Below are 21537 nucleotides of genomic sequence, written 5' to 3' on the forward strand. Positions count from 1 at the left end.
CTTTTCAATCCACCTATCATGCGTGTCAACGTACGATTAAGATCTTCAAATAGGCTTTACCCGGTTAAGCACGTACCCTCTAAATCCTCTAAACGGTTTCCATTCAATCCTTTTATCTGCAGCCCTGTGGCATGGAATTCTTTTTATCGAATTCGGTAAACCGACCTACCTAAGCATGAGTCACGCTGCAGGATATGCTTAAATACTTGAACACACTAAATGAAGTGGGTTCTCTTATAAATTCCTAAAATGATATCATGATATGAATTATACCTATGAAAACAGGCCGGTAAAATCCAATGGGAAAGAAGAGAGAATTCTGGTATATCTCAACAGCTATGAGGAAAACCTATCCTACCTAGGTAGTAGATAGCCATAACTAATATCTGGGCATATTGTAGTTGGTAGGATATAATTATCGCTGAAAGTAAAGCAGTCTTTGATTTTAAGGTATTTGGAATACCCCGTAAAATAGAAACCTCGGCCGAATGAAGTTGTAAGGCTGAGTTCTAGCATTCAGGGGTTGAAGTTGGAGCTGGGGGGCATTGCTAGGTTCCTTAAATGGGAAAATAGTCTCTGCATGCAAGACATTCATACCTACCTAATCCTCCACTCTCGCCACTTTCGGTCGATGAATTAGAAATGGTGACCTTTTTTGAATGGGTGATTTACCGTAGTCGTGATGTATCCTAAGTAGTATGTAGTAGTGATAGTCGTGTATAACATAACTTGAACTATCACTGCAAGGCATCTTGTCTGACACCATGCATTGACCTCTTTTAGTGAAAGTTTGCTCATTTCTTCAAAATAAAGGAAGCCTAGATAGATAAGTAATGAAAGGGAGTTGTGAATTTCTACCAACCTTGCTAATAACGATTTAGTTGTCTATATGTCCTAGATAAGTTTCTCATATTGTCTGCTTCAAAGACCTCCTGGAATTGTGAGGTCACCTCAATGGTTCGATAATCGATTTTGAAAGATTGTGAATCTTTTGGACTTTAAATAGAGTCGCAAGACAATATGCAGTGGTACAGGCATAGCAGCTAGGAATTTACATTAAGTACCAGGACGACTTTTCACTGGTGAATAAGCCAAAAGAGGAAATAAATATAACACGATGTAGTATGCCAATTATTATTGAACTTGACTTGCACACCAACTGAATTTTCAAACTTACTTGGTTAATGCCAATCCCCATGACTACTAGGTAGGTGCCTAGCGCCTAACCTACTAGGTACTAAATTCTAAGAATAATTGCTACATATGGAAGATAAACTCGGGGACGAATAGCAATCACACTCAAGGTACACACGAAAGAACGAATGAGGAACATTCTAGAGTACGAAAACTCGACATCTATACCGCCAAATGATGATCGCAGTATAGGTCCGATTGTGTAAAGATCATATAAAGTATCGTGAACTAATTTTATATGCAGGTAGAAATGTTCTAATGAATGTCCAAACCTAGGTACCCACCTGCCTAATTATCAGCAACATGGCTGTCATACAGCCTTAGTTCAGCCGCACCGCTACCTGCAGCACGGGTAGGTACTAGTCAGCACGCCCACCAATGTTGAGACTCTTTCCCTTTTGGGAAGTGTAACGCGGTAAACTTATCAGTCATCCCATCGTTTTGGTGTACTCGAGCTAGGCATTCGCGAAATCTAGAGCATAAGTTCGAGGCTATTTTCAGGGGCAGATTAACGAGACACTCTTACATCGCAGCTCATGCAGCGACTCGCCCTATCCAAGACAAGAATCAAGGTGATCTTCTGTCGCGTCAGAAACATATAAGCGAGCTTCTAAATTCGACACCATGAATTGGTCTCGAAAAACGAGTATATAATGTAGTTCATCCTCTGTCCAAGAGAAATCAATCAAGCTCACACAACTTCATCATCCTGACATTGGTTCCACTCGCTATTCAACTGCCAATATTTAAAAGTTCAATTCACTTTCATTGCCATTAACTAATTCATCTTCATATCATTCCACCAAAAGCCACAATGGTTGCTGCCTCCAAAATCGCCTTCTTCGCCCTCGGCGCATCTATCGCTCAGGCTGTAAGTAATACACAACGAGATGGGGGAAAACAACACACCAATACGGTATACCTATCTTCCTATACAATATACCACTAACACACCCCTCACCTAGACAACCTGCCCATCCGGCCAGCAGCTAATCGCCAACAACAAATGCTGCCCGGGCTTCGCGATCATCAGCGGCGTCAACGACAGCGTATGCTGCGTCCTCGACAGCAACAGCAGCTGTAAGGGCGTCGGTATCTGCGGGGACGGCACAACCAGCTCCTGCAAGGCCAAGGTCGGGACCACCGACCCTGACTACGACCAAAAGGTCCAGGACGCGCTCTCCGGTACTTCATCCTCGTCCGCTTCTGGCTCTGCCACTCCTACCCCCACGGCCTCTTCTGCTTCAAGTACCGCTAGTTCTGACTCTAGCTCTGATTCAGGCTCTTCGACCTCTGGAACTAAGAAGGGTGCTGCGGAGGCGAATAAGGCGATGTTGGGTATGGTTGTTGCTATTGCGGCTGTTCCTGTTGCCTTTTACGGCCTTTGAAAAGAGAAGGGGGGGTTGTTTAATATTCTAGGGGAAATGTTAATTTGATTCGCTCGTTGGATGTTGCCTCATTAACAATTGTATACATTCTGGATAGGTAGTTTTTAGAAAATACTTGGTTATTATTATAAACATCAGTTTCTCCGCATTTTCAAAGGTCTTCCTCAATGGGTGGTTGATGCGAGCAATCTTCCATCCTGCGTGATTCAGGGGCACGATATCAAGCTTGGGTTACGTAATCAGAGTTTCTTCCCCCTATTACCTAAGCTGTGGATGGGTCAAAAGTAAATAAGGTAGAATACTGATCCAATAACCAATATTAGGTACTCTCAAGCTATGTAGCTTCCTACAAACAAATATATCCGTCAACATAGGTACCTAATATCATTTTCTTTGTCGGTAGTACTTACCTGTGTGTGGTATTCAACTTTTTAGCCGCATCCCTTGCCCAGTGCGTGACTTTGTAAACAGCTGTTTCATACTGTATTTAGTCCAGGCTAAAATCGAGACCTGGCAGTGATCCTTTCACTAAACTCAGAGGGGTAGCTGCTGTAATTTGAGCCTGATTAGGGGGCTTTGCCACTAAAAAGAAGCGCCACACAGTTATAGACTATTTCAATTTACACGGCTTTAAGTCATTAGCACCCACAACCTAACGTACTAAGTCTAATATCGGGCAACGTCAGATACTCCTTCTTATCGTCGCGTATGGCATATAATGATTTATCTTGAATTGGTTAATGTGCTGAATTATCCATTTGTTTGAGAATAATGGTTCCAAGTATGCAGTGAATTCTTTGTGTATTCCTGTGAGTGGTGGATGATAAAACTGAGTGATAGGTACCTACTAAGCCCCTTTGAAGCATTATCTGCTACTACTTTCCCGATGAGTAATTGTGTTACATGCTGGTTTTTAGTAAAAGTTGTATTTTCTGTTTACGAATCTCATGACCCTTCATCCTGTTGGTCCTCAGATGCGGCTTGGATGGAGGGGGCGAAATCACCACGCCCTGTCAAAGCTTTTGCTGTGTTGAGGATGACGCGCTTCATTGATGGCTTGTCTTTAGGATATCTCCCACTATACGTGGTCATTTCAAGTATAGTCTTTAGGAGATACTCCATCTCAACTTCATCTGCGCCCTCGCACGACAGGAATATTGACGAAGTGAACATGGCCGAAGGTACCATGCCTAAGCCCCTAATAAACGGTATGCACATCCAGGTTGATCTGCAAACACTTTGGTGTTCTAATTCTAGGAAGACGTCAGGCTCTCCTAGGAGATCGGTTATGTGATAATATAATCGGTTTAGGACAGTACGAATCATCCCATATGACATAACAGACGACAGTAAGTCTAGGCTTTCGAAGTGGAACTTCCCGCCAATAGGAGTTTCAGGGTCAAGTCGCGCGGCCATTCGACCGGTAAGGAGAGCTCTCTCGATCAGGGATTCGCCTATGTCCTTAACTTTCAACTCCATGGTCGCAACCCGATCTCGGAAATCTATCGCCAACTCCCGTTTCAAGAATTCATCGGGTTGTTTAATGATGCGTCGAAATTCATGAACCAAGCCAGGCCAAAATCCATAATAGTAACCTAGTGTGTAAGAAGGCAACCGTTCTGCTGGGACGGATTCCTGTAATTTGGACTTCATTGGTTGAATTACTGAAGCCCATGGAGGTGTGAGATAGAAGTTCTCGCCACCATGAACAAGCCAATGGGATATCTTATTCCGTTAGGTTAGTTGGGTGAACAATGGCAAGAATTCCTGGGGATACACACCATCGAAGCGTGATTTTCAAGTGCTAACTGCATGTCGAGTTCATCATTAGGGTTTGGTGGTCCTCGGGTTAGCAAGAGACTGCTTATTCCGAACGAGTGACGCGTTCGATGGAATGGACGATGGGTATCGAATATAAGCTCAAGCCGTTCTAGAAGAGTTGCTGCTGCAAGCGTTTCACAGCGCAGCTGTAATTGGTGGTCACTGAGGGAACGCTGCAGGCTTCGTAAGGCCTTTCCGTAAAGGTTGGTGTCAATTATTTGGTCTGGTGGTACGTTCCGACGGTAGTTGGTCCAGGTAGAACACATAAGGGCTACACTATCCCTCAATGCAGCGCTCTCGCTTAATCTGACCGGGAGATGTTTATTGTAACCAGCTGAAGCCAACATATCCCACACAGAACTTTCATGGGCAAGGTATCCGACGAAACGAGATGCTACACGATCGGCTACTGTTGTTAAAGCTTTTCGTGGCTCATCTGCCGATAGGCGATAATGGCCCAATTGAGCACCATTCGGTAAAGCCTGCTGTCGTATACTCTTTAAGTTTTTTACTCCTCTCCCCGATGCCACAAACTGCACCATAACCCCTAACTCGGTTGATTCCTCGGCGACAGGAGTGTGACGGCCATTGTTGATGAACTTAGTCAGGTTTGGGGGACCGGAGCAGGGGACCTTGGCTCGCAGACAAGGCGTACATGTTGGCCAAGTCTCATCACACTATACGCCGTATTTAGCCAACCCGTCAGTTCGGCACGATGGCTCTTAGAGGTTTAATTTTACCTTGACTTTGATACGCTTGCAGCGATCGCATCGCTTCGATCTGGGAACACCCACCATGGTTGACGCGCATTAAGTTGATGTAGAATCTTGTATACGAAAAGGGTTATACTGCGCGGTCTGGAGAATGGAAGTGCGTTTTATACCAATGCGTTAAGGTGGACCGACGGTCGCATTCTCAGTCATTCTTGCTGCACCAAGGGAGGAGATCGCAGCAACATACCTGATTCGGGAAACGCGATACCTACTAGGTACTTACATAGGTGCTGTTATCGCTAAATGATCCTCAATTCTTCAGCTGCGCATTATGCCAACATCAGCCCTATGCATGTATATGATTTCCTGCAGTTATTATTCGACCATTCTAATGGCAAAGCTGTCGGTATTATTGTCGTAGTAGACTATGGTTGTAATATATCACGGCTAACCCGAATTTCGATTATTTAGGCCATGTATAGGTAATGTGAGATACCGGGTTAGACAATCGCTTCATTGCTTAAATGTTTAGCCACAGCATGTCATTAGTTACATGTATGGCTGGGTACAGGCATTACCTAAACTGCAAGTCAGTAATTTTTGCTGACGATAGACACTACCGACGCGATTGAATGCGAATTGAATACGGTTCGAATACGGCTGACTCCCTGGATCCCAAATTCCACCTCTCGAACCCTAACCCACCGGCGACAAGAACTCTTGAAGCCAATAAGCTTCATCTTAGTATTAGAGGACGAATATGTTAGGAAAATAAACGACGACCTGGAACTAGGAGTTGGATTTGCGTCCTTCCTACGGAGAGGGGACTCAAACTCGCTTCCTAATCCATTGAAACACCGATTATTGCTGCCTACATACGTGCTATCACGACATGACAAATGAATAGTTGATGCGAAGTGCAATCGCCAAGGCACTTTTCCCCTTAAGGCTCTAGGCTGTGCTGAGCTAGTCGTGGAATATTGAAATCGTAAAATCCTTCTGAATATATAATTAAGAATGCGTGGCTGAGAAATAAGACCACACGTGAGCACCTTAATTGATATAACGTGTTGAAATATAAATTTAAGTTCGGGTTAGAATTTATGAGTAACTAGGTAGTAAACTTTGAGCCACTTGACGAATGCGAACTCGATGGCGAAGTGCGAATTGAGCTTTCCAAGTTTTTGATGTTGGTTGAAAGATTTCGATCTCCAGATACGTACCTCGTAAGGTTAGCAGCTGGAGCGTTATGAAATTTTAAATTTATCAGATATCCCAGCATATCTATAGACCCCCACACTAATAACTGGGGGTATAAATATTTCAGCTTCACATTTAATCAATTCTGCACCGATACTGGTTAAATATAGGAGAGATTTAGCAGTTTCAAGATGTTTCTTCTTCCTATTTAAATTAAATCAGAGGTATGATGTAAATACGCATCAATAGGCAGCTACCTCTTAAGTACACTACTCGAATTCCCAGCCAATGGGGCTATTTGTACTAGATGGGTCTCGTCGCTGACAGCTCCTTTAATGCATACGCTGCTTATTGTTGTTGCAGAATGAAATGGATTGATTTTGGTACTCGTAATTATCCTGAATAACACTTACCTACCTAGTAGCCAACACCAATTTAGCTAATTCTCATAAACTTAATGTCACAATTACGAATATTCATACATACCTCAAGAATATAAAGTATTGGATCTCGCCTATCAAGTAACTATCTTGATATACTGCGTTCATATTTGATGTACAGGTATGGTGACATTGAAGACGCAAATCGAGCTTTAAGTGCCGACACCAACGATTTCGAATGCCGCTAAAGCAAACCCATCTACCAAGTATTCAAGTACACACATGTGACAGCCAATGAGGGTCGCGGGTGCTCAATTTAGGCATCGCCCAAATATTTTGGCCCTTTGGCAATTCGAACCCCAAGATACGGATGGATCTGTATGGCAATAGCGTACAATTGTGCATCTGATATGTCCTAGGTAGCAATTACCTTTTCGAGTAATCAGTACAGCAAATGTTCGTCCCACATCAGGACTGACGCGGCTTCCCGATTGACCTAACTGACCTAATTGCGCCCCACGAATCATAAGCTGAAATTCCGACGCCCTGACTAAAGCTAAAAGTAGTAGGGTTTGCAGCTGCAGCTACAACTGTACCTCGTCTGCCAAGGACGGCCTGGACGGCAAAGCCTCAGCATACCCACTACGTAATAAATGCGGCACAGCCCTTTTTTTTAGGTTATCCTAAACTGTCCCAATGTAATGGTCCCGTGCACGATTCTCCTTCTCCTGTTCCACTTCTAATCCTGAACTCCCTATTAACTCAAGAAACAACTTCGAACATTCACAGGTATTGTCATATCCTGTAGCATTTGTATATTCAGAAATATTCTTTGTTCATCTTTGACATTATATCCTCCCTTGTTCATCGATTAATATCATCTACCCACCGAGAAGACCAGGCGCAGAACGTCGCGCAAGAAATCATAGGCACGTCCAATTCTAGTAATAATCTCACGCGTGCCCGCAGAATTCGTCAACCTCGACCCCCAGTCCGATCGCGTTCCTCCTATTCCAGCGCCAATCAATCATACGATTCTACCATTACTATATCATCTCCATATCCTATCCCTTATACGTACCATCGTGAAATTTTCGAACGGTTCTATACGAGACGGAGAAAACATCAATAGTCTTGGCATAATTACAGACCGCCATATAGAGGACGAAGTAGCATGATTTTGGATATCTGACTTGATTTTATTGCGATATCGTCTTTTTGGCGATCTTGGGCTGGCCATCGCCCCAAAACCTGTTCCACCGTCGACACGTCAGGCGAGTGTCACGACTTTTGAGTCACCGATCAAGCTGGCATAAAGACTATCCTCAGTTGTGCTACATGCACACGGCCCGGAATTGGGTCTACCTAATTAATTTCGCCCTTTCGTTTTAATGCTCGATCTCATTCAATGCCTGGCTCTACATCACAAGAGAAACGGTTAAGCCTTTTAGACGACGATGAGGCTCAAGCCTCAGCTTCCTCTTCTACTGCCCTCCTCGGTGACGATGCGGACAAGGATATAGAGCCTGGACGACTAGAAGACTCGGCTTGGTCTACTCAAACATGGGACGGTCGGTTGCTGCTATGGTGTCTATCCCGGTTGAGGACTCTTCGAAGGAAAGTTCGAAGACATCCGGCAAGTTTTGCTGCTGTCTTGCTCAAATACATTATTTGGGTAATATGTATACTGTTAATAGGAACACCCATCTTTGCTCCGTCCTACACGCGACTCCCTCAACATTTTCGAGATCTAGAATCTAGATGCCAAGGACCTCTTCGAACACCGGGATGTGCGAACCTCCACAACGAAAAGATTTTTATCAGTGTTTCCTTATATGATAAGGAGGGTCACCTAGCAAATGGCTTCTGGGGCGAGAGTTTGTTGGAACTGATACATCTACTCGGGCACGATAACGTCTTCCTGAGTATATACGAGAACGATAGCGGGCCAGATGGTGCCACCGCCCTCGAAAGCTTACGACGGCAGCTTAGATGCAAAAACGCTATTATTAACGATCCTCACGTACCGATCACAGATTTTCCAAGCGTCAAACTTCCCGACGACACTGCACGAGTGAAGCGTTTGGCCTATTTGTCAGAAATGCGAAACCGAGCCCTACGACCTCTCGACCGATTTGACCCCAGTATTGGAACGGAACAATATGACAAAATTTTGTTCCTAAATGACGTAACTTTCCACCCAATCGAGGCAGCTCATCTGCTTTTTAGCACCAATGTCGAGTCGGATGGACGAGCGCATTACTTGTCAGCATGCGCTGTCGATTTTTGGACACCACTCAAATTTTATGATTTATACGTAACCCGTGATTATGAAGGGTATTCTGCTGGCCTACCCTTTTGGCCGGTGTTCCTGAATGTTGGCGATGGTGTATCACGGGCTGCCATGGTCGGTCAGAAAGATGCTGTTCCCGTCCAAGCTTGCTGGAGTGGCATGGTGGCGATGCAGGCGAAACATGTGCAAAATATGAATGAATCCTTGCCGAATTCCCATTTCCAGGACATCAGCAATTATGTTATCGACCCCGTGAGACCACACAACGTCACTTCCCCAGTTCGGTTTCGTTACGAGCCCGAGGTCTTCTTCGAAGCGTGCGAATGCTGCTTGTTCCATGCCGATGTGGCTCAAGTAGCCAGGAAGGCCGGAGAGGAGGAATTGGGAATATATATGAACCCCTATGTACGGGTCGCGTACACGGAAAAAACTCTGTCATGGCTTCCTTGGGTCAAGAGATGGGAGCGGCTGTTTAGCATCCCCCATGCGATAATATCGTGGTTCATGTCGTTACCAACTTATAATCCACACCGTACGGTTCAAGAGGGTGAGACCTTTACAGAAGAGATATGGGTCGGCGAAGGCAATACTGGCCATTGGCAGTTGGTGCAGCGACAGGGTCGGAACGGGATGTTCTGTGGTGTCAGGGAGATGCAAGTTATAAAACTTGGTATGTTGAGTCGATAACTTGGTCGTCATGACAAACACTAACTAGATCCACACAGATGAACGCGACGAAGACAAGAACTGGGAGAATATTAAGATCCCTGCCGGTCAGATAACGCGGTTCCCGACCGAACACGGCGAAGTGCAACGGTCAGGCGAGAAGTGGGATCCTATGGTGAGCTGGAGAGTTAGGGAGGAGGCCGAGAAAGCACGCAAGAAGCAGCAGCAACAGCATCAACTTCCGTCCCTCTCATGATATTCCAGCATGTCTAGCTATATCGTTCACGAATACCCTTGCTGTCTAAATAGGCGTTTTCATCTACCATCATTATTGTACCACGGCGGACATTGTATAAAGTCGGAATAGGTACAGATTTTAGGATATGGCCATTGATCAACACATTTGAAAGACTAGCTCTAAAGGCATCAACACTACATTCATAATTCACGACAAAATCATTTACGAAGGATACCCTCCACCTTAGGCGTCACCATCCGCAGCAGCAGACGTTTGGAACCGCCCATAGTTGGATATTGATACCATCACTCGCTAATTCGCTCCTAGAAAATCGGAGGGCGGGTTTGGCGTTTTTCTTGGGATATAATATCGTGTTGGCTCACGCGCGGAAGGAAAGGGTTGATAAGTTGCACGGGAGGAGTAGGCCATTCCGGCGAGCCGAAGTTCAGGGGTTGATGAATTCTACGTTCTGAATAACACATCAGTTTTAATGACCAGTAAAGTACTACTATATTTATCGTTGCTCGTAGACTGTGACCACCTAAGCTATTGTTTAACTATAAGAGCTGGATACGAGTCGGAAGCTTGGTTAGGAACGTACTAAGACCAGTCTGAGTTCAGACTTTTTCCGATCGTCAGTCGCGATCGTAGCAATGGGGAAAATAGGGGTAAGTAGGTAGAGGTATATGAGTACTAGAACAGCGTGATAAATGTTGGCACGTTGGATTGAGTAGACTCGGTGTTGATCTCTTTCCCTTACCATATTGTCTCATAGAGACGTGTATATTCGAGTCACAAGGCATTCGATCGGTATGACAAGGCACGCAAGTCATGGTCCCTTGGGTAAATTCACTCAATTAACTAGATTCTGGGAATCCTTCGATGTCTTTCTAGGATTACGTAGCCATGTGGAGATCATGGCGAATTGTCCTCGTCTCATCCGATATACCACATACCCCGTCGCATGGTCCAGAACCAACATAAGGTCGAAAAGTTAGCACTCTTTATCTTCGTCTGGAAATCGACCATACTACTGCAAGCTCCTTGTTGTTGCACCAGCTCTTAGCCCCTAGTAAATTAAGAAAGTCCACTACCCGCATTTGCCCGGTCGTAGCTGCGGAGCGATAGGGTGTTTAAGAGTTAAGACCGTGAAAGGAACAGGAGAAAGCTTGAGGGTATAAGTGCAAGATAAGCGTGACCATCATACCAGCGCAAGGTAGATTGAGATGACATGGATGTCATCTTTGATTTCGGTGCCGTAGGGGGGAGATCGGTCTAGAGTCTTCCGTTAAAAGACTACAGTATATGTAAATGGCAAGGTTTGGTAGACAGTTATGCTATCAATGATAGGGCCTAAATCATTCGACGGTTAGGACCTGACTTAATGGCAGACGATATCATGTCTATTTGGTGGTGGTAGCAGTTTTGGCCTTGGGGGCGGGCTGTAAAACAAGTTAGTATATAATATCAAGAGACCGCCGTAAAAAGTAATTAGTCACCTTTTTGGTCTTTTCAACCTTTTCGGCCTTTTCAGGCTTCTCTGCTTTCTCTTCCGTCTTCTCTACTTTCTCCTCTGCCTTCTTGACAGCAGCCTTGACCTGTAACTCACGTTAGGATATGAATAATGCTACGCAGGATGCAAGGATATCGGTGTAAGACAACTCGCTACACTGGCCACAAAAGGGGAGAGAAGATGCATGACAGGGGCATAAAAATAGAAATAGGAGGATAACAAGAACTAGCATGCTATGATGCCGAAAATGAACTCAGAAAGACATGTGACGCGATGCTAATAAGATAAAATGCTGAATATTATAATAATGTCGAAATAATAACAAACATACCTTCGTCGCGACGCCTTCCTTCTTAGGCGCAGCCGTCTTCTTTTTGGTTACACCAGTAGGCTTCGCAGCCTTTGCCTTTACAACAGGCTTGGTGGTGGTGGTGGTAGTGGTGGTGGGCGACTTCTTCACCTTGGGCTTAGTGCTGCGCTTGATGGCAGGCGCGGTGTCAACTGTCTGGAAAACACGCGGCTTAGAGTTGCCGGTGGCAGATCGCGTTCCTTCGCGTGGCATTTTTGCTTCACGTTTTTAAGGTTAAGTTGGGTAAATTCTACACCAAATGTTAGATCGCGATGTAGGATTTACGACGAAGTTTTGAAATGGATGGCGTGATGTAGAATGCGGACGCGAAACAAAATGCGACCGAAAGAAGAATGGGTGTAGGGAAGAGAATATTCGGGTTGGGCTGCTTACAAGACACTAAACCGACAGGGTGACGCGATAGCGAAAATTTGCGTAATAAAGTAGGAATTAAACTCGCTAAGTAGTTAAGGTAGCTTCAATAGGTGATTGTTAGATGAATAGGATGGGGAAAAAAGGTTGCGAAAAGGAAGAGAAAGAAGGGAAGTCGACGGGGAGGGCGATGGGAAGATTAAGAAGAGAGCTCGAGGGCAAGAGGGCAGCAAGGTGATTAGGGCAGGTACCTACATGAAGTGTGTTGTTGTTTCCGCGTACCATCACTGATTCGACAGCTCCTCCATCACAACACCACCCAACCTAACCGAATAATACATGAATAATACCCTGAGCAAGGTAATAATAGTAATTAAAAACAGAGTGACAGCATTTCGCATAAACAGACCCGGCTAATCAGGCCTAGAATTGGTCGGAACTTGGTCGAGGGGTGGGAAAGATGGAAGGGGGGAAGGGAAAGGGTTGGGGCGCATGAGTTTGATAGCACAAAAAATGCCCGTGATTGCAGCTCTAGCTTAGTCCCTCTTGCCGCTGTCATATTTTGATTTAACTATTCGGTTCTTGCCTTTTCATCCATCACCATTTCGTTATTACCCTCCCCATTTTCCTCAATGTTCTTCTTTTTCTTCCCTCTTCCTTTTTTACCCCTCCAACTTTGATATCTACCTCTCTAACGTATTGGTACGATACTAGGTGTAGGTATCATACACACATAGGCCACATAGACACCTAGTACTATTCATTGACATTTTTATTAGAATATCCTTTCAATCCGTTCCTCGTATTCGTTTGTTTACTCTTTTCAATAACATTGTCAATCATTATTGTTCGACCAGATCAAGTTAAACCAATACACCTTCAGTCTGGGTCTTCCAGCTGGACCATGACCACGTTCGTTCATTTCACTGGTGCGCGACCGATGCCGCGCGCCTGGATCCTCTACCTACCTAGGTAACGCGATGAAAGCGGTAGACAAGACAGAGAAATGATAGACTTATTCGATTGCTCTGGATCAAATTGCCCCGGCCATTTATTCTTCACCTGATCACTCTAGCTGTGGATTGCATCTGGATTGCCTGCATCTGAAGGTTGGGATCAGCACTCGTTGCCTTCATGCGACAAACAATAAAGTGAAGACAAATCCACCAAGGCCCCTAATTCAGCCCTCCACCAGTTCATTTTACGCGCCTATAATTGCAACGCCGTCTTAATCAATCAACACAACTCGAGCATTTATACTTAAGTATCTTCATCCGGCTACATCTTATACTTCATCACTTGCAATCACTCGCAATCACTTGGGTATGTATGTATCTTACTGTTCCGATGAGTTCACCGTATATTAGGTAGGTGTGCAAAGCCCCCGCTTCGAATTTGAGAACAATCGAATCAAATTTCGACCATTTCACGGCGTGCTTGGCATTGTCCTAGTCTTTCGCTGTTTCTACACCGAGCCTTAGTCGAGTCGGACTGAGGAAATTGAGTCCGGTGACAAGATTGTAACTCATACGCGCTAAAACCCATGAAATCGATGTGAGCCACAGATGATTTTCTGGCGGTTTTTTATCCATTTCGTCGCTAAACTGAATGCCAGCAATGGCCTGACCAATTTTGTCATTTCATTCATACAATAATATGACTACGGAACCGCTAGCTACGTCGGATCTACTGGAAATATTCTATCCATCATCACTAGCCTGCCGCCATTCATATTTCCGCAGGCGCGATTGCGTGATACGTAAGACTTCTTTGCTAAAACACAGATTATCTCTTTCGCCATTAATGTGGATGATGGCCCAGCCCGAGATTTGGGGATTGATTTAGTGATTTCATAGCCGCAAAAGGGCGCCGACTGGCTGATAACTCGTTACTAAAAGCTCCGATTGAATACTGACTACCTAGTATTCATACTATGACACATTCTCTATAGACTAACGTTTTATTCGCCTCTAGTAAATTCCTCGATGTTCGCCTCCGGGCATTCTTGCCGGAATAATGTTATCGTCTCATCCCACAGCTTCTGCTGGACTTCCACACCTTCGACTGAATATATAAAATTGGGGAACCTAATTCGGTGTGTTAGCTAAGATATACTCAATATCATATGAAATGATTCATCTTACGGTCGAAGTCTCTGTTCGCTTAAATATGCCCCATGACTATCCGGGTGTCGGACGGCTGCATCAGTCAAGTGGCGACCACCTTCGACGGTAGTGAAGGCGAGATATTTCGAAAACATGTCACCGTTCGGGTCGACGCGGTGGAAAGAACTCTGGCAATATCCCGGGTTGGGGGTGTTGACGATGATATCGCTAGCACTAAGTCGAGACGCCAGGGCCCGAGTCCACAGCATATCGAGCAGTTTGGAAAGATAGTAGCGGCTATCACCGGGTACGAACGAGGTCGGATTATCAAGCCAATTGATGATGGAATTCCCCTCTTGCGGATTTGTAATGTCGCGGACAGGCGCAATGAACCCAACGCTTGATGTTGTGATGGTCATCCGCCCCGGTTTGCCTAGCTTCTGTGCTGTCTGCCGTAGCGGCTCTGAGAGAAGTAATGACAGCAATGCCGTACCAAGGTAATTGGTTTGAACATGAACCTCGTGGCTCGTCGGTGACCGTGTATACTCAAGCCGCTTTAACCCCGCATTTAGCAATATGATATCGAGGCGGTCCAGATCGGTACGTGCGCGTTCTGCAAATGCAACCATGCTTGCCCACGACTCCTGATCCAATTGCCAAACTTGGATATCACACTTCGGCGCTACTCGCACAATTTCTGCCTTGGCCGCCTCTCCCTTAGCTAGGTCGCGAACGCCCAATATGAGTCTCGAGAGCTCATGTGATGCTAACTCCTTAGCCGCCTCAAATCCCAAGCCTACATTTGCGCCCGTCACGATGGCCGTTTGTCCTTCAAGTCGAATATCATCCGGTAGGGGTCTCGCCTTAAATGTTAGCTGGTACCAGATCAGCTGTAGGAAATAGTATATATTAGACATGACGTCCTGATATTTTGACCTCAATGGAATATTTCTTTGGTCCTTGGAAATAACTATTCACGATGTGAATAATTCGACTCTTCATTACAGTATAATGAAATTTGAATGACAGTAGGCGAAATGATTATGGACAAACGAAACATGTGAGCTATATAAATACAACAATGATAGCCTAGGTACCTACCTTTAATATAGGACTTATGAGCTTAAAATAAAACAGATATCTACCAACATTATATAGGAGTTAGGGGATAGAAGGAGCCCGGAACTAATTGGCCAATCAGGGCTATCCCGCCGCTTGAAATTCTTCCGTCAATTCTACATTTGGGGATGCTCGGAGGAATTGTTCATCCTTAAAACTAGATCTAAACCTCCGTCCTCCGACATTCAAGTCGGGATGGGTACGGATTTCGGAAAATTAAGATTTCTGTTTACGGCACAGTTATATAATATCTGAAAGGTGTTGAGTCTTAAATGATGTCCATGTCAATTGGAAGCATAGTGGCAGGGTGGGCAGTCTAGCGTTAGACAAACCCACTAAGACCACTAAGACCACTATGGCGTTCAAAGCCTGCCCAGCAGGTACCTAGGTACCTATAAATCCGTACCTAGACACTAAAATTTCCCGGGATCTTTTGACGTTAAAACGACTAATCTTTCAGGCCTTTTAGTTTCCCCTATCTTAAAAAAAGGCATCTGCTGTCTCGAAAAGTTAAGGTTCAATGCAATTCAATACATATATCTATCGACGCGCTGCCTTATTGGATCACTTCCTTGCATATAAGCCTACCTATTTATTTGTAAAACAATTGTTTTATCTCCAATACAATACTTTTCATGTAAACAAAAAACATGTCCTCAAGACTTAACTCCCCAGGTACCTAACGGACATAAGAAAAAGGTCCCACCTACCTATCACCATACTGGAGCATTTATCCAGGCATCGTCCGAGCTCGTCTCCGACGAGCTCGACCCCGACGCGCTCCACACCGACCCGCTTGCCTCCGACGGGCTGGACTCCGACGTGCTCGCCGTCTTTGGAGCCTTCTTAGCGGCCGTGATCTTTTTCGCGGCTGGTCCTTTGCCAAATTTGCCAACAGCTGGCATCTTCGGGGCAGGGAGCGTTCCTTTAGCTGGTGGCATCTTGGCCGGCGGCCCCGGGCGAAAGATGTTGCCAGGGTCTGATTTGCTCCGACCCAAGACTGTCCCATTCCCAGCCTGAGGCACCGGAATCTTAGGCTGTACAAACTTGCCCATACCAGTGCCCAAACCTTTTCCCAATCCCGCCTTCATAGTCCCAGCCTGAGGCACCAGAATCTTTGGCTGTACAAAATTTCCCGTACCAAAGCCCAGACCTTTTCCCAATCCTGCCTTCCCATCCCCAGCCTGGGGCACCGGGACATTTGGCGGTACGGCCGTCTGCCCGTCTGCGGCTTTCTTCGCGCCGAACATCAGATTCGACCGAGGCGGGAGAAAAGGAGATCGCTGCTCCTTAGGTTGGGCAGTCTTGATCTTCTTTGGGGTGGTCGGCATTTTCCCCTCTCTATCAGGTGCCGCCTCGTTAATAGGGGACCCTTTCCTCTTCCGGTTGCCTGGGACCTCAACCGGTGCTGGCTGAGGCTGAACCGGGTAACGGCCACATGTACCAATACATGTACCAGTCGATGGTATTACACACTGACCTGGTGTGTAAATATCTGGGCCCCGTGACTTACATGGGCACGGTACACATTTGCATCGTGTGCAAGTGCATGTGCCACATTGTCCGGAACCACGTTCTTTACAATAACTCTCGCCCTTAGGTTTGCATTCGTAGTTATTGTAAGTAATCGACCCAATACGGCCGATGTTAAAAACAATGGTTTGCGCGGAAATCGCGCCTGCCGTTTGTCGGTCGGTGCGGTAACCCATAAAACCATGCTGCTCGAGATCAGGCTCAGAGCATTGTGAAGAGTCGTTCGGATATACAGTTGACTCCGAAATGACACTGATGGAATCGTCAAGATCTTTGAAGTCCCACATCTTCGATTAGTGTTCTTGTTTTTTCGATTGAAATCGTTGAGAAAGTTTCGATAAAATCAGATTTAAATTTATATAACTGTTGTGAGTTTCTGTTGGATTGAAATCACTTGTGTTAATGATGAATCGAAATCAAAATCTAGATGGCAGAGTAATGTCCTTATATAGCCCAGTGCCATAAATTCAGAATCCATTCACTTAATACAGATTGGTAACAACTGGTTTCTCACCTGTAACAGACAACACAATTGTTTCGTGGATTCAGACAACTTGACCTATATGTTTTGGAACTTTTTTCTGTTCTTTGTTTCAAGACACGCAGGACAAAGATATGTGTCTTCCTAATGTTTAACCTATGATACCTAAATAGGTAGCCATGTTATACTCTCAACTATACTATCGATCGCTGTCGATATCATGAATACTAGGCAGGTAAATGTAAACAGCTCCAAACCTACCTATCGAGGGCCTTCTCCGGGCATAACAGGTCACCTGTTCTTACATGGCTTTCGCTGAAGATTGGGCAGCTACCTATCTAGAACAAATATGTAGGCTGAGTACCTAGGTAGCTTTGGTACCTATTGGGTATTCATCGAATCTAACGAGTCTGTCATCCAAATGACGTAAATCAATTTATATTGGGATCCCCAGTAAATAGCGGGAAGTTTTTATGTTCGCCTACGGCGACAGCAAGAATGAATAGGCTAAAGTGCTGCGGCAAATATAAGGTCCTTTTCATATCGCGCCCGCCGGATTCCTCTATTGTCGAACTTGAATAAACCATCAAATGTCATTTCAGCCTTAGATATGCTCCGAATCCTCATTCTCAATGTTCTATACACTCTCGTGTTTGCTACTAGAGAACCAAGACTCGTTGAGGGGGCCTATATAATTGAGTTGGCCGATAGCGCGACAGGAGATAGCAATGACCAGAGGAAGTTCGATTGGCATGCAGAGTTCCATAAATATGCAGTCACACTGCCCTTTGACTACACAATCGCACACGAATATCGCTCACCGGGTATCTACAGCGGCTTATCGATTCGAGTTTCCGGAGATGACGATCCAGAAGCTATCTCAGCCAGCCTTGGCGAAATTCCTGGGGTCTTATCAGTGAGTCCTGTTTATGAGATGTTCCTGTCGAATCCGGGCATTCAAGAAAACTGGTCAACTGTGGGAAACCCTGTTCGATCCTATGAAGATCCCCCCGCAATGCCTATGGTATCACCAAAGCCCGATGGGAATCTCGCCTCAACCCTTGAAATGGCTGGCGTTGATAAACTCCATGGGCTCGGAATCAAGGGTAAGGGTGTGAAAGTAGGTATTATTGATACCGGTGTTGATTACCGTCATCCGGCGTTGGGTGGCGGTGTTGGTCCTGGTTTCAAAATTGCTGGAGGTTGGTCTTGGTTGGCCGACAATGGAACCGCAGTCGAAAGTGATAACTTCCTCACCGCATGCTATAGCGGTGGTCATGGAACGCATGTTGCAGGTACGATATCTCACAAGCCGGGCTTTTATTCTAGATTAGTTGAGCTGATGCACGCGTTAGGAATCGTTGGCATGAATCCACTTTCAGATGGAAACAGGACGCTCAACATATCTGGTGTTGCCCCAGAAGCAACACTGTATATTTACAGGGTCTTTGACTGTTCTACTAATGGCGAAACTACAGACCGCGTTATGGCTGCTATGCTTCGAGCACAGGCAGATGGCGTAGATGCCATAAGCATGTCACTTAGTATACAAGAGTCGTGGCAAAATCGAGACGATCCGTTGATGAAAGTTGCGTCACGTCTCGTAGATGCAGGTATCGCTGTTATTGTTGCACAAGGAAATTTTGGATCCAGCAGCAAGTATGATCCTCAGCTGTATCGCACCGCGACGCCTGCTGAGCTCCCAGCTGTGATATCGGTTGGCTCTGTTGCGAGCCAGAATTTCCCTCTAGCTTATACACTTACAGACTCCCAAGGTGTTAGAATTCAATATGCATCTTTATGGCCTATTGAATTTCCAGATGGGCTAGAGATCTACCTACTCGATAATGGTTGCTCTAGCTCTAGCTCATGGGACGAGGTCATCTCATCATTAGAAAATCAAGGAAAGCTGAACTCGACTATCATTGCTTTTCCGGTAACCGATAGTTGCCGCTATACTGGCGCAGTAGGGTGTTGCTCGAAACCTAGTAGTCTACGTTACATAATGGGATTTCATACAAATACATCGAACCCCTATAACGTGGACTATGAAATGGCATCCACAGGTTTCTTTGGCGACGGTTCTGTACAGTACATAGCTATCAATGCATTTGATAGCGCGACTATCCTTACGAATATGAATATCACTGGATCGGGCCAGTACAAGCTATATTTTAACGACTCCTCATACTCAACCCCTCCGCGGTTAGTCGGTGGCAAGATGGACTCTTATTCAAGCTTTGGACCTAGTTACCTAACCTATGATTTGAAACCTCAGATCTCAGCACCCGGTGGTCAAATACTTTCTACCTGGCCATTAGGAGATCAAGGCTACTATACCATTCTTTCAGGTACCTCAATGGCAACCCCGTTCATAAGTGGGTGCTATGCCCTGGTCAAGTCCCAGTTCCCTGAATTGTCCGTTCGGGAAATTCTATCCCTTTTACAATCAACATCGAGTCCAACTCCTTGGGTTTGGAATGATACTATGATCGCTGGGACGTTTCAACAGGGAGCGGGGTTAGTGAATGTGTATAAGGCAATAACATACCAAAGCCGCGTCTCCCCAGGTCAACTTCTCGTGGGCGACAACTCTCGGACTGAATACGGAACGGTAAATATTACCATCGAGAATCGTTCCAACGTTTCGAAGATATACACATTATCACATCAAGGCGCTTCCTACTCAGAGCCAAACCCACCTAATAACCCTATTTTTTCACAAGAGAATCAACTCCCAATCTACGGATCCGCGGAGTTTGAGGCACCAACGGTAGAAGTCGCGGCGAATGACTCAACAATCGTTTCATTCAAAATCCGGCCTCCAACATCGGATGTAAAACCTGAACGGCAGCCCGTCTTCGGTGGCTTCATAAAAATGACTAGCGAAGACGAAGAGTTCAGTATACCATACTCAGGGTCTCCCTTTTCCCTTTTCAACGCTGCTTACTTTCACATCGTGAACACATCCGATAATGTGCAGCCATCGCTTTCTTACAAGTTTGATGAGGGTTGGGTGATCAACAGGGGTCTATTCGAAGTCAACTCGTCGTTATCGTATCGCTCGCTCATCGGCCGTAGCCAGTTCACTCGCGGATACCGCATAGATTTGGTACCGGCGAACATCAGCATTATACCTGACCTGTATGGCTTTGACCCGGCTGAGAAGCACGAATATCGACCCTCAACCACGGTTCCACCGACAACGATCTACGGGCTTCCATCTTACGGAACCCTTGTTAATTCAACGGAGCTTCTGTCACCGTCGACGTATAACTGGCCCTTAGGGACGGGGGTTACTGCAACCTTGCCGAATGGGACTAAGTATTCTCCTAGTCTGGGGGATTATCGCTGGCTCGCGAGTGTCCTCAGATGGGGCGGTGATCCGGAACTCCTGGATGATCATGAGACTTGGCTATCTGGCGTCATTAGACTTGTTGATGGGCCAGTTGGCGGACCAGCGAGTAGTTCGAAGGATGATTAGGTAATAGGGGTAACGGAGTAAGCTTATGTAATCGTGAATATTAGGTAATCCTGGTCTTGATTACATAACACAAGTCTGCAGACACACCTTTTTCAGTACCCGGGGGCTACCTGCGCCGTTACATTCTCAATTGGGATGCAGATAAATTTATATCCGTTGTTAGAATTCTTTTTGTTTATTTTGTTAGGACCGTAAAATGAACTTCTAACTTCAAATCAACTCGTCGAATACCTACGGCTGTGGATGATTAGTCGCCTACAGCGGGTTCCCTAGATATAGTTGTTATTCACTGATGTTTAGGGGTTCGGTCGCTGAAAAATAAGCCATATGGTGCAACAGTATCTTAAATTAGGTACGCGGTTTTAGCCTATAAACAGCCCGAAATACGCAAAAATTTTGAAGCCTTGAGGGCTATTGTGATCAAAACCGTCCCCTGTATTATACAAACCCCGACCGCTACGGAATATCCATTTTAGCGCACATACTACCTAATTTGCCCCTTGTAGACCCATTCTCAATCCTCGTTGCTTGATCACGTCACAGCACAGCGTATGGATTAAGTATGTTTCAATTTTGATTTCAATGCTCCATTTATGGATAACTTTTGTTTATAGATTAATTAAGATTTTACGAAGCTGGATAAATCCGCAATCTGAATGAGGAGGTATCATATCTAGATCTAGATTCC

At 45.3% G+C, this 21537-nt stretch overlaps 7 protein-coding genes across 7 annotated transcripts; 3 read left to right on the plus strand and 4 right to left on the minus strand.

Annotated features, from left to right (window-relative positions):
* Positions 1-2008: 2008 nt before the first annotated feature.
* GGS22DRAFT_185259 (uncharacterized protein) lies at positions 2009-2582 on the plus strand (the record flags this gene model as incomplete). Its single annotated transcript, XM_047964303.1, has 2 exons — positions 2009-2065; positions 2160-2582. The coding sequence occupies 2 exons, from the start codon at positions 2009-2011 to the stop codon at positions 2580-2582; spliced, it is 480 nt and encodes a 159-aa protein (XP_047821712.1).
* A 735-nt stretch (positions 2583-3317) lies between these two features.
* Positions 3318-5462, minus strand: GGS22DRAFT_154486 (uncharacterized protein). The gene is made up of 3 exons (XM_047960043.1): positions 5144-5462; positions 4364-5080; positions 3318-4307 (listed from the first exon to the last, which is right to left on the minus strand). Exons 1-3 carry the CDS (start codon positions 5198-5200, stop codon positions 3528-3530), a joined length of 1554 nt encoding a protein of 517 aa, XP_047821713.1. The 5' UTR covers positions 5201-5462; the 3' UTR covers positions 3318-3527.
* Positions 5463-7392: 1930 nt separating this feature from the next.
* Positions 7393-10402, plus strand: GGS22DRAFT_154488 (glycosyltransferase family 69 protein). Its single transcript, XM_047960044.1, has 2 exons — positions 7393-9659; positions 9715-10402. Exons 1-2 carry the CDS (start codon positions 8105-8107, stop codon positions 9909-9911), a joined length of 1752 nt encoding a protein of 583 aa, XP_047821714.1. The 5' UTR covers positions 7393-8104; the 3' UTR covers positions 9912-10402.
* A 691-nt stretch (positions 10403-11093) lies between these two features.
* Positions 11094-12279, minus strand: GGS22DRAFT_90194 (uncharacterized protein). Its single transcript, XM_047968374.1, has 4 exons — positions 12149-12279; positions 11738-12005; positions 11393-11491; positions 11094-11335 (listed from the first exon to the last, which is right to left on the minus strand). Exons 2-4 carry the CDS (start codon positions 11966-11968, stop codon positions 11297-11299), a joined length of 369 nt encoding a protein of 122 aa, XP_047821715.1. The 5' UTR covers positions 11969-12005; positions 12149-12279; the 3' UTR covers positions 11094-11296.
* A 1750-nt stretch (positions 12280-14029) lies between these two features.
* Positions 14030-15306, minus strand: GGS22DRAFT_90208 (NAD(P)-binding protein). Its single transcript, XM_047968375.1, has 2 exons — positions 14272-15306; positions 14030-14214 (listed from the first exon to the last, which is right to left on the minus strand). Exons 1-2 carry the CDS (start codon positions 15147-15149, stop codon positions 14088-14090), a joined length of 1005 nt encoding a protein of 334 aa, XP_047821716.1. The 5' UTR covers positions 15150-15306; the 3' UTR covers positions 14030-14087.
* A 699-nt stretch (positions 15307-16005) lies between these two features.
* Positions 16006-17204, minus strand: GGS22DRAFT_197819 (uncharacterized protein). Its single transcript, XM_047966039.1, has one exon. It carries the CDS (start codon positions 17169-17171, stop codon positions 16065-16067), a length of 1107 nt encoding a protein of 368 aa, XP_047821717.1. The 5' UTR covers positions 17172-17204; the 3' UTR covers positions 16006-16064.
* An 889-nt stretch (positions 17205-18093) lies between these two features.
* Positions 18094-20895, plus strand: GGS22DRAFT_197825 (subtilisin-like protein; the record flags this gene model as incomplete). Its single annotated transcript, XM_047966040.1, has 3 exons — positions 18094-18140; positions 18200-18660; positions 18721-20895. The coding sequence occupies 3 exons, from the start codon at positions 18094-18096 to the stop codon at positions 20847-20849; spliced, it is 2637 nt and encodes an 878-aa protein (XP_047821718.1). The 3' UTR covers positions 20850-20895.
* Between the last annotated feature and the right edge of the window lie 642 nt (positions 20896-21537).

This window comes from Annulohypoxylon maeteangense (assembly GCF_022496945.1).
Source record: "Annulohypoxylon maeteangense strain CBS 123835 unplaced genomic scaffold GGS22scaffold_3, whole genome shotgun sequence".
In the NCBI taxonomy this organism is placed as follows: domain Eukaryota; kingdom Fungi; phylum Ascomycota; class Sordariomycetes; order Xylariales; family Hypoxylaceae; genus Annulohypoxylon; species Annulohypoxylon maeteangense.

Coding starts and splice junctions, on each gene's coding strand:
- GGS22DRAFT_154486 (XM_047960043.1), bottom strand. CDS start 5,200: ATGGTGGGTGTTCCCAGATCGAAGCGATGCGATCGCTGCAAGCGTATC. Junction 5,081..5,143: donor GCAAGCGTATCAAAGTCAAG/GTAAAATTAAAC, acceptor TACGGCGTATAG/TGTGATGAGACTTGGCCAAC. Junction 4,308..4,363: donor TTGAAAATCACGCTTCGATG/GTGTGTATCCCC, acceptor TAACGGAATAAG/ATATCCCATTGGCTTGTTCA.
- GGS22DRAFT_154488 (XM_047960044.1), top strand. CDS start 8,105: ATGCCTGGCTCTACATCACAAGAGAAACGGTTAAGCCTTTTAGACGAC. Junction 9,660..9,714: donor GATGCAAGTTATAAAACTTG/GTATGTTGAGTC, acceptor AGATCCACACAG/ATGAACGCGACGAAGACAAG.
- GGS22DRAFT_90194 (XM_047968374.1), bottom strand. CDS start 11,968: ATGCCACGCGAAGGAACGCGATCTGCCACCGGCAACTCTAAGCCGCGT. Junction 11,492..11,737: donor AGGAAGGCGTCGCGACGAAG/GTATGTTTGTTA, acceptor CGTGAGTTACAG/GTCAAGGCTGCTGTCAAGAA. Junction 11,336..11,392: donor AGGTTGAAAAGACCAAAAAG/GTGACTAATTAC, acceptor CTTGTTTTACAG/CCCGCCCCCAAGGCCAAAAC.
- GGS22DRAFT_90208 (XM_047968375.1), bottom strand. CDS start 15,149: ATGTCTAATATATACTATTTCCTACAGCTGATCTGGTACCAGCTAACA. Junction 14,215..14,271: donor AGCGAACAGAGACTTCGACC/GTAAGATGAATC, acceptor ACACCGAATTAG/GTTCCCCAATTTTATATATT.
- GGS22DRAFT_197819 (XM_047966039.1), bottom strand. CDS start 17,171: ATGTGGGACTTCAAAGATCTTGACGATTCCATCAGTGTCATTTCGGAG.